General features: G+C 57.1%; 1 protein-coding gene across 2 annotated transcripts in view; it reads left to right on the forward strand.

The window, feature by feature from the left end:
• The window catches only part of FLII (FLII actin remodeling protein), a 255,848-nt gene that overhangs the window by 977 nt on the left and 240,538 nt on the right, over positions 1-14,333 (forward strand). Inside the window, exons 1-13 of one of the 2 annotated variants that reach the window (XM_050967858.1) lie at positions 1,015-1,034; positions 1,834-1,944; positions 3,599-3,670; positions 5,239-5,319; positions 7,415-7,500; positions 8,240-8,401; positions 9,158-9,261; positions 10,078-10,253; positions 10,749-10,906; positions 11,718-11,802; positions 12,862-13,009; positions 13,305-13,441; positions 14,113-14,325. In XM_050967858.1, the coding sequence (XP_050823815.1) occupies positions 1,864-1,944; positions 3,599-3,670; positions 5,239-5,319; positions 7,415-7,500; positions 8,240-8,401; positions 9,158-9,261; positions 10,078-10,253; positions 10,749-10,906; positions 11,718-11,802; positions 12,862-13,009; positions 13,305-13,441; positions 14,113-14,325 (1,503 nt within the window). In that variant the 5' untranslated portion in view covers positions 1,015-1,034; positions 1,834-1,863. Of the gene's footprint in view, positions 1-1,014; positions 1,035-1,833; positions 1,945-3,598; positions 3,671-5,238; positions 5,320-7,414; positions 7,501-8,239; positions 8,402-9,157; positions 9,262-10,077; positions 10,254-10,748; positions 10,907-11,717; positions 11,803-12,861; positions 13,010-13,304; positions 13,442-14,112; positions 14,326-14,333 lie in introns of those variants that run through there. The other variant, XM_050967857.1, reaches the window with a different exon arrangement.

Here is a 14,333-nt window from a genome sequence, read left to right on the forward strand (position 1 = left end):
AAAGGTTGAGAACCTCTGATGCATCCTGAAGAGATGAAATGACTCGGCCAAGGCCACGCTGGCAGAATTGGGAATGGAACCCAGGCGCTGTTCCCAGACCCCTGCTCTAATCCCACAGTCGTGTTTCCTCCTTGGCAATGCTGCTCTTCTGAGCTCTGTTTCCCCAGCCTAAGTGCCGACCAGGGGTTAAAATGCTGCTGGGGGCTAGTAGTCCTTTGGCCATGCTTGCAGGTCACCCCGGTTTCCCTGGGCCCCTTACTTGCCCTTGGCCACAAGTGGTTTTGCTTGTGTACGTGAGCCATAAGTGACTCACCCAGCTTTGCCCCGTGGTGTGACAAGACTGATATTTTATGCATGCATAGTCTGACTGTGTTACTCAGGAGCTTGACCCCTGGGCTGACCCAGTGTGCTACATTTATACGGATTCCTACCGTGTGTGAGACTCTAACCAGGCCTGGCAGATGAGCTCATGCTAGCCCATGAGGAACAAGATTTCAGCTCTGCCAGCCCTTGATGGGGCCCACAGAGATTTTACCTCCTCTGCAGTTAAAATTCAGGTTCTTCCTTTGCGATTGCTCCCCCCCCAACAACTGAGCCCCCCTCCCATTCCAGTGTTGGCATACCTGACCTGGAAGGTAGGTAAACAAAATAATAGCCACTTGGGCCCTGGTCGTGCCAGCGGTTCTGTGCAGGTGGGCCCCCATTGGTATGACTGGGGATGGGCGCAGGGGTCTGTCTTGTGAAGTGGCTGGCAGGGTCGAGGCCTCCGCCTGTCGCTGGGAACCTACTGCTAAGCAGGCCCTTAAAATGCAGTTACACAATCTGGGTTAAGCAGTTTGCACCTTAGAAAGGCCTTTTGTTGTGGGTGTGTGGATCTGCCTCTCCTCTCCCAGGATGGGGCTCTGGAGGCTGGGTTGTTTTTTTAGAAAAGAAATCGTCTTCCTAACAGAGGTGGCAACATGCCTGCTAAGGCCGTGATCCTGCAGTGACCGAAACTCGTGCATGACGTCACTCCTGGGAGCAGCTCCCTTGAAGTCAGTGAGCAGATGCTTGTGAATGAAGTCACATGTGTGCTTGGGCCTCTGCAGAATCAGGGCCAGCTGGTGTCAGTTCATGTGACTTATGCTACCTCCAAGCCCCCTAATATTGCATAACCTGCCTGACCATTGCTCCATTCATACTCTGCTGTGGAGATGTTCCCCTCCCCTGTGTCCATTCCCAGGGCCGATCCTAGCTGGGCATGTGTGCACTGGGATAGTTTCTCTAAAACCTGTAGACAAGGCACCTGTAGCCACCCGTATTCTAAGCTAAGAGGGCAACCATGATCCTCAGCTGCATAAGCGGGGAAGTAAACCATAAGCAGGGTGGGAGAGGGGAGGGGTTGAGAGCCACACCAGAGGGACAGCAGGGGGCTGCTGTTGGGGTGGAAGGGCCCAGGGTAAGAATCCCATGTGGGAGTTGCAGGATGTTTGGGGGAGGGAGTCAGGGGCTGAGAGCCCGTGGGGTGGGGGCGGCGGGGTGCTGCTCAGAGTCCTGTCCAGCTGTCTCTGTGCCGATCCGATGCGTCAGGCTCTTGGTATCTGCGACATCCGATTGCATTTCATTGGGAGTTTGTTACAATAAGTCATACACTGTCAGAACAGCCTGTCACCTTGGTATGTTTGGCAGGGATCTTGGGAAAGTGGCCTTGGTTGGTTTCACACCTGGGGTGTGGTGGAGGGTGTTAAGAGCACAGGATCTGTTTCATCTCAGGTGGATGAGAAACCCGGCAATGCACATTTCTCTGCCCGTCGGATGCCGTCAAATGCCTCTTTCTCTCCCCTCTCCTCTCAGGGTGGCTATTTTCCTGACCACGTGAAGGCCATGACCAGCTTGCGATGGCTGAAGCTGAACAGGACGGGCCTGTGCTACCTGCCGGAGGAGCTCTCTTCCCTCCAGAAACTGGTAAGGGCTATGCAGAGACCCGCCAGTCCTTGCTGCTGCATAGACACTGCTCTTGGGAAGCTGGGCTTTTGGGGGGTGGGGGGGTGAGTTGTAATGCAGATGATTGCATGGAGCGGTTGAGCACCAATGAACAGAGCTGGCAGGCTTCAAACGGAAAGCATTGTGGGCAGGCAGACCCACCCGAAAGCTTCCCCTACAATCATCACCCTCATAATACCTAGTTTTTAACTAGTGCTTTTCATCCATACAGTCTCCAAGAGCTTTGCAAAGGAGGTCAGTGTGATTATCTGCATTTCACAGCTGGGGAAACTGAAGCTTGGGGAAGTGCTGTGACTTGCCCAAGCTCACCCAGCAGGCCAGTGGCCAAGCCAGGAATAAAACCCTTGTGACTTGGTCCAGTGCTCTATCTGCTAGGCCATACTGTCTCTCCTGCTGTGCATTCTAATGTGCGTGCATACACACCCTCTTTAAGGGTGACCTGCAAAGGGTCTTTAAAAACTAGGCATGGGGCTTTTCTTTAGCCAAAGTGCTCATTAGATGTTGGAATGAAACCAAGAATGGAGTCCCCCTGTGTGCGGCACTGCACGGTCTCTCTCTCCCGCCACTGCTTGGCTTTCACTGTCTTATGATAAGAGGAATGTGGTGGATTCACCATCACTTGAAGTCTTTTTAAGTCCAGACTGGGTGTCTTTCTAAAAGATCTCTTGTAGCTCAATCAGAAGTGATGGGCTTGATGCAGGAACTGCTCTGTGGTTTTGTGTGGCCTGTGTTCTAACTAGGTAATTCCAAGGCCTTGGAATCTGTGCATCTGTGTCATAACTTCACTAGTTCTCCATAGAGCCTTTCTTCGTAGACACGATCTGACCATCTAGTGGTGTGGGCCTTTCCGGCCTGCTTTCTACATTATAAAGAAGCAGAAAGAACTTTACAAAGGAGGCTCTTCTCTGTTCAAGGCATTTATCTTAGCCCCCACACAGTCTTTTCACGTATTTATCCTCACAACACCACTGGTGGTAGGGAATCTGGTAAACTGAGGCACAGAGACTGTGATGTGCCCAAGACTACTCAGGAAGTCTGTGGAATAGCAGGGAATTGAAAGAACCTGGGTCTCCTGAGTCCGATTGAGGCCACCCTGCCGCTCAACAAAATCCTGCAATGTATGGGATGCAGCAGGGTGAATATTTAAAAAATAAATAAATCCCAGTTTCTGTTAGAATGAGAAAAGCAAATGCTGGGAAACTCTTCTCTAGCATCCATCTGCCTAGGGGTGTCTAGGGCCTATAAAAACAATGTTTTGGAAAATAAGCCGGAGTGTTTGGGACTTGACTGAAGGAGTCTGCCTGTGTTTGGAGCATGGTTTGATGCTCTAGCTCCTAACGGGATGACGAAAGCAGGATGATCCTTTATTTCCCTTTGAAAGCACCAAGACGCTGGTTAGGCAGTAGCTTTTGGCCAACCACAAATGGGGTCCCGCTGTGCTAGGTCAGTAGTAGACAGTCCCTGCCCCAAAGAGCTGGACAGTCTAAAGAGACAAGGCACCCACAAGCCGGGGGAAGGGGCAGAAGGCTCAAGCAGAGTCCAAATGTCCTGGCAGTGCCACCGTTTCTTTTCATTCTGTTTATAACCAGGCGTTTGTTCTTCGCTTTCCAAACAGGAGCACCTGTCTGTGAGTCACAACAACCTCACCACGCTCCATGGAGAGCTCTCCGGCCTGCCGTGCCTCCGGGTGAGTAACCCGCGCCGTGTGCCTCTGTGGCCCAGCACCCTGCTGCGCCAGGAGAGAGCATTTCTCTGCAGACGCTCGGCAGCCAGCCCTTAGCGGCTGGCCTCTCCTCTCCCGCTCATCGACACGAACCCGCCCCGGACGTGTCTGTTGGCCTTGCCAAGCCTGGGCCCCGCTGGGCCAATGGAAGAGCTCGGAGAGCTCCCCAGTGCTGCCGAGTGGCACCCATCCGAACAGGGCCACCGAGCTCTTCAATATGGCCTTAGAAACTCACCCCGCTCTAGAGGTGGAATCTAGCTGCGTGGAAATGCTCTGGGGCTGCCTCGGTGTGGGGGTTGCTCTTCTCTGCAGTTACCGCACGCAGGCGTCCTGTGCGGCTTCTCCTTTTGCAATTCCAAGAGTGAGTGCCAGTGCCTTCCCTGTGGCCCCTGTAGCCGGTCCGCCTTGCGCAGGGGAAGAGGGATCGGCTGCTCTGGAGCCGGATTCTCCCCACGCCCTGGTCGGGGAATGTTTTGGGTCTGCTGCAAACCCTGAAGGAGGGCTTAGTCCACAAAGATCCAACCCCCCTTTCCACCCTGCCGCCCTGTGCTTTGGTAACTTCCTGAACCGCTTGCTGTTCTGTAACCCGGCCGGCTTCCTGGCTGCCGCTCCTTCAAGGGGCTGGCAGCCTGGGTCGCTCTCGGGCGGAGGGCCAGGCTGCCGGGGCTGGGTGTCTTTTAAAGCGTCTCATTGCCAGGGTCAGCAGAGCGATGGTGGAGCTGAATGGTTATCTCCTCACTAGGGGAGAGGAGCTCTGCCTTTTGGGGCTCACTGCCTGCGGAGGTCCCTCTTGGTGCACCTGTGCCCATGACGATGCTGTCAGCATATTTAAGGCTTTAACCTCCAGACGGGGGTGTCACGTTACACTTGGGAACCCCTGTTAGCTAGTGGTGACAGGGGATGGATCACTTGGTGATTCCCTGCTCTGTTCATTCCCTCTGCGGCACCTGGCACTGGCCACTGTTGGAAAACAGGAGACTGGGTTAGATGGACCTTTGGTCTGACCCAGTATGGCCGTTCTTATGACACCTAGCATGGCCCAACTGTGGCGATGCATCCTGGGGCTCTCTCCTGGTGGGGGTGGTGCTGGTGCCCTTCTCTGGGGGGCGGGGGAGGCTAGATGCCCTTAACAGCCATTGGCACTGCTGGGAGATGACAGGATCGGGCCCTTAGTCTGGCTAAAGCTTTGTTTGGTGGTGGGTCGGAGGAGATCCCTGGATGTAGCACTGTGGCTGAGAGGCTGAATGGGTCGGTATCCACCCCCTCCCCCAACCCACGGCTTCCCTTGCATGTGGCAGGAGCTTTTCTGTTCTCAACCCTGATCCCACCCAGCTTCTCCTCTGTCTCTCTTTGCCCTTCCTTCCACATGCTCCCTCCCTCTGCTGATCCCCCCACTTTGGACCCAGTGGGACCTGCTCACGTCTGTCGGTCTCTGTCCCCGTCTGATGTGGGTGCTGAGTCAGGGGCTTGCGAAGGCCCGGCCCGGGCCTGGCTCCAGAGCTGTGACTATAAATCTCTCTTCCCCTTTTAAGGCAATTGTGGCTCGAGCGAACAGCTTGAAGAATTCAGGAGTTCCTGATGACATTTTCCAGCTCGATGACCTCTCGGTGCTGGTATGTGCTGCCTGTTCGCTCCGGGTCCCTCCTTGCTCTGCTAACCCAATCAGTGCAGTGAAACTAAAGAAGCAGAGAGATTCCAACAGCATCAGTGGGGAAGGGAAGGGAATCCTAAACCAGCATGTTCAATCAACCCAAAAGAGAGGCAGCATTGTCTAGTGATTAGAGCAAAGGGTGCGAGCCCAGACTCCAGGGTTCAATTCCTGCCTCTGCCACTGACTTGCTGTGTGACCTCTGCCAAGTCTCTTTGCCTGTCTGTGCCCCTTTTTAAAATGGGGATTGTACCCATCTTTCTGAATTGCATTGAGTCACACTTTGTATTAAGGGCACATTCATGAATGGTTTCATGCTATAGAGGCTCAGTAAATCCGTGTTTTAATAAATGGCTCCTCGGTTGTTAAAGTCCAATAGCACCAAAGGTTGCTTATAAACTAGAGCTTAGAACTATCTCTAACCCCACCTACTGATGTGCTTATCCCCACCTATAGCGAGGCGAAGCAGCGTGGGATTTATTTATTTTTAAATTTATTTTACAATGTCAGTGAAAAATAATCAGTGTTTATTTTTAAGCATTTCTTAGATTTTTATCCGTTTAAATGATCTCAATTGTGTGAAATTATGGGGAGGTCTGACAGAAATTAGTCAATGACAGTAGATGTTGAGATTCAAAAAGTTAAAGCTTTATAACCGTGAAAACACAAATTGTTAACATCCCAGGTCAATATATATATAATTTTAATTTCGTTCGATCAAACTCCCAAGTTCTCAAGCAGCATTTTTCTGACATTGCCTATCTGTAAATTATGACTGTTGGAAATATTTTTCCGGTGGTTGGTGTGTGCGTGCGGTGAAATCCACGTTTCCAGTAAAATCGAATCCTTCCAAACCTACCTAATACCACATTCTACCTGATTGTTTGCAACATGCATATCACATCTATTAATCCTTGATTAACCCTTTACAAATGTACGTGTGCCGCAAGGTGTGACTGTTTGAGATTTCTGGCTGTAAAGGCACCATCCTGTTACTGAGGGTGAGCCTGTTAAAAAGTGCCTAACTCCCATTGGCTCCCCTTGGGAATTGGGAGTGTAACTTTCGTCGGCAGGTTTGACGGTCCCGGCTCTTATTAATAAAACCTGGCAAAAGAACCCAGCTACGGACAGTATAATGGCTTCATTCTTAGATCCCCTTTTCAAAGGGACAGGCTGTTAACTCTGGGGCAGGGTTTTTCTTATGTGTCTGTACAACAATGGAGCCCAGATCCTGATTGGGACCTTAGGTGATCATTGTATTATGATAATGCCCAGTTTGACGTCTGATCAGGATCTTAGGGCATCACTGTAATACCCTTTGCCATAATTCGCATCATAACCTGCTTGACCTCTAAATTAGTCTCCATTTTAAAGCTGATCTTGTCTGCTCAGGAATATCCTTGGGGATTTCTAATCTTTCTTTCATAAACACTGTGATCCAGCTGAGAAATAAGTAAAGGTCAAATAAGCAGCCTCCATTTTGGTGTGAGACACCAAACCCCCAACATGCGTGAGCTCTCCCCGGGTAGCTGGCAGTTGCCAACTCCATTAGCGGCACTGATGCCCCTCGGAAGGGAATCGACGAAGGGCTGCTGCTGTCTTGGAAATGGCACAGTACATGGCGTCCTTGTGATCTGCTGGGCAGGTGGCACAAACCACAGCTAAGTTAGAGAGACTGGCGGCCGCATCCTGGCTTTGGATGTATGCACAGAAAGGGGGCAGGCGTTGAAATCAGTGGGAGCTGGGTGCATGTCCCCAGAGCTAGAATCTGAGCCTAGGATTGATGCTGGCTGTGGGGTCTTAGAAGCTGGACTTCCTTGGTCTCTTCAGGTTGAATTTTCCAGCAGGGAGGTCCCAGAGCTGGGTGCTCTGATGAGGTGCAGTCATGGTGACTGCACTTTGTGCACAATCCAGGGCATGTGTTTGCCCTTGGGCCTGTTCAGCAGTGTGGCCCTGAAGAGCCTTGCGGTGATGGGAGGGGACTGTTGCTGAGCGGACCACTCCGTGCCAGCTGAGATGGAGGGGTTCTCCTGACAGCTCTCTTGCTTCCTCTCCCCCAGGACCTGAGCTACAACCAGCTCACGGAGTGTCCCCGGGACCTGGAGAATGCCAAGAACATGCTGGTGCTCAACCTCGGCCACAACAGGTGGGTCTGGCTGCTCTGGGGTTCCGCCAAGGCTGCGTGCAGGGGGTTCCTGGGCTGGCTGCACCAGCTGGGCATGCAGGCGGGGACCCCCGGCTCACCAGGCGTGGATTTCCCTTTCAGACAACTCCCCTCTCCAGAGCTAGGGGAGGCCTGTGCCTCTGGGGGCTGGTGGCGTGTGAGAGAAGGGAGGCGGAACTGATGCAAGGGGCACTTGAAAGCAGCTGGTGAAGATCACTGTGCACTTGTCCCATGCCGCCCGGCTCCTCCATGTAAATGCCTTCCCTCCCCAGGCCGGGGAAGCCCCTGTGTCCCTGTCGAAACCCGGGAGAGCCCCAGTCTTTGCCTTGCTGCCAGGATCATGCCCCTGGCTGTGCTGGGTAGCTAGGCTGGGTCACCTCCCTGCTGCCCTGTTGAGCGGAGGAGAGAGCTGAGAGCCTGGGCTCGTGTCTGCACCCAGTTGGGGGGCAGGGTGACTGCTGCGCGTGGAGACCTGAGCTAGCGTCTGTAACCGCAGCAGTGAAGCTGCAGCAACCCAGGCTGTATGACCCTGACCTGTGCTGCTTCACTGGCCAAAGATCAAAGCCAGCACAGGGACGTCTCTCGTGCTGCGGTCCCGCCTGCTGCAATGTAGACTCTCGGTACCCTTCCCAGCATGGTGCAGCGCGGCTCTGGGGAGCTCCCTCCGTCCCTCCCCCTCTCCTGGCTGGTAAGCAGAGCGTGGCTTGTCTGTCTTCTCCAGCATCGATAACATCCCCAACCAGCTGTTCATCAACCTGACGGACCTGCTATACCTGGACCTGAGCGAGAACAAGCTGGAGAGCCTGCCGCCGCAGATGAGGCGTCTGGTGCACCTGCAGACTCTGATCCTGAACAACAACCCGCTGCTGCACGCCCAGCTCAGGTAGAGCGGTGTCCTGCTGCGCTGCCTGGGCGCAGGCTGCTGGCGCTGGTAGGGGGCGGGATGTGCTCCAGAGAGGTCCCCTTTGGCTGGACTCTCTTCTAGCCGCTCTCCTGGGAAGAGCCGTGTCCGGCCAGGGGTCTGGTTTCTTGACGGGTTTCTGGTTGCATAGGGCCGCTGACAGACAACCAGAAAGGTCTTCTCCCTGCTAAACGTCCGAGAACCCAGCCTGGGGGGCGCCTTCGCTCCTCTCCAATGAGCCCTTTTGGAAGGGACATGGCCAGCCTCTTGGGGCCTGATCCAGAGCGCCCCCGTGCCATCAATGGAAACCTCACCCTTCTGAAGCTTGGGATCCGGCCCTGAAGTCTTTAAATAAGACCAGTTTCTTGGACCTCGTGGTGCTGGCCACAGCCCTAAAGACTGGTCGACTCTCTCTGCCTAGCTCTGGCAGACACAGGTCCTGTCCCCCGCCCCCTAGCAGCACGGCCTCTAGGAAGGAAGGGCTGAGCCGGTTCCCACGGCCCAGTCCACCCTGGGCCTCCAGGAATGGCTCTTGTGGAATGGGCTCATGTCCCTGGGGAGCTGGGCTGAAACCCAGCAAAGCTGAGACCAGGTTTAAACCAGTCCTGGTGTGGACGTGCTGCATCTCTTGAACCAGAGCTTGGGCTCCTGCTCTGCTCCGGGATCTCCCCTGCAGTCCTAGGCTCGGCCCAGCGGTGGATCTTCCCTCACTGCTTCTCTCTCTCTTTCCATGTAAAGGCAGCTCCCTGCAATGACCGCTCTGCAGACCCTGCACCTGAGGAACACGCAGCGCACTCAGAGCAATCTGCCCACCAGCCTGGAGGGCCTCACCAACCTCGCAGGTGAGCCGCCCATGGGGTTTCACTGCAGAGTCCGGGGCTGAGGGCGCACGTGTGGGGACAAGGTGGGGAAACAGCACCTCTCCAGGCCTCCTTCCGACTGCTGCCGGGCAACAGGGCCAGTCCAGCAAGGAGGCCCTGCACTAGGAGAAAGGTGTCCCACTCCTGATAAGCCATTGGCTGAGCTCACGCCACCCACGTGGCAGCTCGTGTCTGCAAGCAGTGGGTGAGCTGGCTGGGTGCATCTCCCAGGACCAGGCCTGGCTGACCCTGTCTTCCACAGCAGCATCTTCCCTGATGACAACCCACAACTGTTGCATCTTCCCTGGTCCAGCTGTTCCTCCTCCCTCCATCCCACAATGCGGTGCCTTGTGTCTGGGGAAATTACCCAGAAGCCCCTGCTCCCAGTACCCGTGTGGGCAGCCCATGGCATAGCTTCTCCTGCAGTCCCAGAGTGCACTGGGACAGCCACCTGGTTGAGCCACATGGCTGGGTGGGGCAAGCTGTTGCAAGGATGATGCCTCTGTAATGATCCTGTCGCATCCGGCCCCGTCCTGAGCCTGCTGGCCAAGCTCCTATTGGTGGAGATGGTCCAGGCTCTGACGCTGGGAAGAGCGCAGCTGTTAGATGGGCTGCCTGCCCCGTCCCTGTGCCAGTGGATGCATTCGGGCCAGGACCTGCTGGATTATCCTGGCATCACATCCGTGCACTCGCAATTACTGTGTAACCCAGCCAGAGCCCTGGGTTCTCCGTGCCTCTCAGCTGACCTGGGCCCAGTCCAGTTGGTGGCATCACATCCCTTGTGCTCTTCTTCCCCAGACATGGACCTGGCCTGCAACGAGCTGAGCCGGGTCCCCGAGTGCCTCTACACCCTCTCCAGCCTCCGCCGTCTCAACCTTAGCAGCAACCAGATCTCCGAGCTCTCGCTCTGCATCGACCAGTGGACCCAGCTGGAGACCCTCAATCTGTCACGGAACCAGCTCACGTCGCTGCCCGTACGTACAGATCTCCCCCGAGACGATGTCCGGAGCTGGCTGGCTTCCCACGGCCAAGCTTAGGGCAAGGTCTCAGTGAGACGGGCCTGGTGGCTTTCTCTGGAGTTTGGTCCTTGGCTTGTGAAGCTGTGAATGCCACAGAGGCATCACAGACCCAAGGGGATGCTCCCACCTTCCCACTGGCTCCCCATCCTCTGACTCAACAGGCCTGAGCTTTCCTTGCTGATTCAGGCCGAGCTAAGAGCTCCTAGGCCCCCCACTTACCATAGCATCAGCACCCCTTGCAGTTTGTAATGGGTTTATCCTCACAGAACCTCAGGGAGGCAGATGGTGCTGTTATCCCCATGGTACAGTTGGGGAAACTGAGGCACAAAGCGGCTAAGTGACTTGTCCAAGGAGCTGGCAGGATGCCCTGGATGGTAGCCTCTGCAGAGCCCAGTGGCCCAGGCTATCAACTCCCCCTGATCTGTGGCATGTGTCTCTCTCCGTCCCTAGTCTGCCATCTGCAAGCTGACCAAGCTGAAGAAACTCTACCTAAACTCCAACAAGCTGGACTTCGATGGCATTCCCTCTGGCATTGGCAAACTGACCAGCCTGGAGGAGTTCATGGCAGCCAACAACAACCTGGAGCTGATCCCTGAGAGCCTGTGCAGGTGAGCGACCCGCCGGCTGCCCTGGCCTGGTGGAGTTGGGTTGGGTCTGGGAGGACAGAAGCGGGATCTTCCCCACACTCTGGGGCAGAGTCTCCCCCAGGTGGCTGCTGTGTGGGGATAGGGAAGGAAGCCGTTTGCTTGCTGTGGATCTCTCTCTCTCACACACGCACGCACGCACGGCTGGTCTGACCTCGGTGAGGACTCAGCACCTCCGACATCAGCCCTGCTATGTGCTGAGTTCACCTGCCGCTGACAGCGTCCGCAGCCTGGCTGCAAAAGACCCCGCCCCACCCCCTGCAAGCTCACAGCCCACCCCCCGAAGCCCAGCGGGGGTGGATCCCTAGCGCGGAGTGCTCACGACTCAGTCTGACTTCTCCAGGGCAGACCAGCTTGGTGCAGAGCGCTGAGCTGCCGCCCTCCTCCCTGGCATGTCTGGGGCGGAGGGGAGGGAGGAGCAGGCGGGTGCGTTCTGCAGAGGGGAAGGAAGGACTTTGCATTTCTTGCAGGCGAAGCTGGGCCTGAGCATAGAGCAGTGTCCGGGTGGGACGGGACAGATGGACGACGTACGGAGCAGGGAAAATCTAAGGACTCGGCTCAGGCCGAGCCGGCTTCCCAGCCTCCTTCCATGAAGAGCTGAGCTGGCTTGTGACGGCTCCCCCAGCTCCTTCCTCTGGATGGCACTGTCCCCTCTGCCCCCTGTGTCCCTCCTTCCTTCCCTTCTGGGATCCCCCTGCCCGGCAGCTCAGCATCAGCCCAGCGCGTCTCGGGAGCGGGGGCCAGGCTTCTCCTAGCGTCTCTTCTGCCCCTCCAGGTGCACGAAGCTGAAGAAGCTGGTGCTGAACAAGAACCGCCTGGTCACCCTGCCAGAGGCTGTTCATTTCCTGACGGATGTCGAGGTGAGGCTGCAGAGGGACGGGCCTCCGTGCTTCTCTGGCGCCTGCCGGGCAGACATCCCAGGCCCCATGCTTCTGTGGGAGCCGGTCCCTGGGGAGATCCATGCACCCCAGGGGAGTGCTGGCTGGCGTGCGAGCGGAGGGCAAGGCTCCACTCTTGACCCCTCTGCGGAGGGTAACCCCACCAGCAGGGCCAGCCTGTGCTCCCCACCCCCGACACATGGCAGGGGGGAGGCTCTCTGCGCCCCTTGCCAACCGTGGGGTGGCCCGAGTTAATGTACTGGGTCGGGATAATCCCATTGCCCAGAGGTAGGAAACTGGGAGCCTAAACCCATCAAGGATGTGGGCCTGACGGTCTATGGGTTAAGACCTGCGGCCATGCAGCAAGGCACTGGGACTACAGCTAAGGGACTGTGGGGCTCTAGCCCCATGGCCAGTCCTACTGATCATGCTGCCCCTCGCCCTCGCCCAGCACATCCCTGGGCAGGAGCTGCTCCGATGGAGCCATCTGGGAGCCCTTTGTTCCCTCTGCTGCACAGCGGTTCGGTCTGGGGCGCCCAGCCAGGCCTAGCGAGCTGGTGCCATGCTGAAGGGGGTTATGCCGTGCAGCACGAGTGAGTGGGGAGACCCTGAATCACCCCTGCTGGGCCTTGCCTGGCGTAGACTCCCTGCCCGCTGGGCCTGCCTGCCGACAACCAGTGTGTTCGGCAAGGGGCCTGTTTCTGGGGTCGTCGGGTCTGTTCTGAATGGCGCTTGGCTGGCCATAGGCCCTTCTGCCTTGATTAATCCTGGGCCCCTGTGTGGCCGGTGCTGGACGTGGGTCTCGTGTTGGCAGGGGAGGGCGTGGCATCCCAGCGCCTGGGAAACGAGTCCCATTCGCCCTGCCCAACTGCAGCCTTGCGCCCTCAGATGCTGACCCTAAACCCTGATGGGGCACAGGAGGATCCCCTCCCTCGGCCAATGCCCCCTGAGCTCTCCAGGGTAGAGCGAGAACCAGCTGGTGCCCAGGTCTCTCTCTTGTGGCTGGTGTTTGGATCACCTCTCTGTCCCGTGCCTCTGCAGATCCTGGACGTCCGGGAGAACCCCAACCTGGTGATGCCCCCCAAGCCAGTGGACAAAACCTCTGAGTGGTACAACATCGACTTCTCCCTGCAGAACCAGCTGCGCCTGGCTGGCGCCTCACCCGCCACCGTCGCAGCAGCTGCAGCAGGTGAACTATGGGGCGGGGGGCGGGAAACGTCACCTCCAGCTGAAGCCTGGCTCCTGGGGAGCCAGGAGGACTGGGAATCTCAGACGCTGGGAGCAGGGTACAGAACCAGAGGGCTCCTGGCCATGCTGTGGCATGTCTCTCCTGTTGTGGCACCGGCAGTGCCAAGCGATTCCCGCCTTGGGCTGAGAGCGCCCTATGGCGCAGGGTCCCCAGTCCAGCCTGGGGTCTTGAGTAGGTGTCAGTGATTTCTGGGCTGTGATCTGCCGCTGCTCACCCATATTGCCCGTGTTCCCAGGGAGCGGCACGAAGGACCCCACGGCCCGCAAGATGCGACTTCGCCGGCGCAAGGACTCGGCAGCACAGGACGATCAGGCCAAGCAGGTGTTGAAGGGGATGTCAGACGTGGCTCAGGAGAAGAACAAGAAACTGGAGGTAGGAAGGGATGGGGTGGGGTGGGGCGGTGGGTGCTGTCTGTCCGTCCGCACACACAAACCTTTCTCCACCTCAGCTACCTCCCTTCCACAGCCCACGTGCGTCCACCCTCGTCCCGAGGCCAATGCAAGCAGCAGGGGCTCGGTGCCTCTGCCTGCCAGACCCTCACTCTCTCCCATTGGGCACCCAGAAACGGGGGCACCCGACGGTCGAGGCCGCTCCTGAGAACGCAGGTCTCGCTGCCTTGTCCCAGGCCGCAGCGGGGAGTCCGCGTCGAAGCCGGGATCGGAACTCGCAGCATCGTGTATGTTGTGAGCATGGGGTTCAGGACAAGGGCGTCCATCTGCGGAGGGTGCTCCCGACCCAGCTGGTCCCTGGGTGTCTGAGTCACAGTTGCTGGCATCACTCCCATGAGCCCTAGTGGAACCAACGCAGCGGGCTGGATCCCGCTTCTGCCTTGCGCGTGGCCGGCCAAGCTCCAGGGAGGAGCCTCGATTGCTGGAGCCTGGCGTGAAAGTCGGGTCCCAGCCCCAGTTTGCCCCTAGGAAGATGCTCAGCATCTAGGGACGCTGTGGGCTCGAACATGGCCCAAGGTCTAGGCCTAGGGCTGTGAGTGGAGAGAAGCCAGGCCGCGTCTCACCACCCTTTCTCCCCGCCCCCGCCCCCGCCAGGAGAATGGGGACATGAAATACACGGATCCGAAGACGCGCCGCTGGGACCAGAGCCTGGAGAAGCCCCAGCTCAGCTACTCGGATTTCTTCACGGAGGACGTGGGGCAGATCCCCGGCGTCTCCGTCTGGCAGATCGAGAACTTCGTGCCCACGCTGGTGGACGAGGCCTTCAACGGGAAGTTCTACGAAGCCGACTGCTACATTGTGCTGAAGGTACCGGC

This window comes from Gopherus flavomarginatus, chromosome 9 (genome assembly GCF_025201925.1).
Source record: "Gopherus flavomarginatus isolate rGopFla2 chromosome 9, rGopFla2.mat.asm, whole genome shotgun sequence".
NCBI lineage: Eukaryota > Metazoa > Chordata > Testudines > Testudinidae > Gopherus > Gopherus flavomarginatus.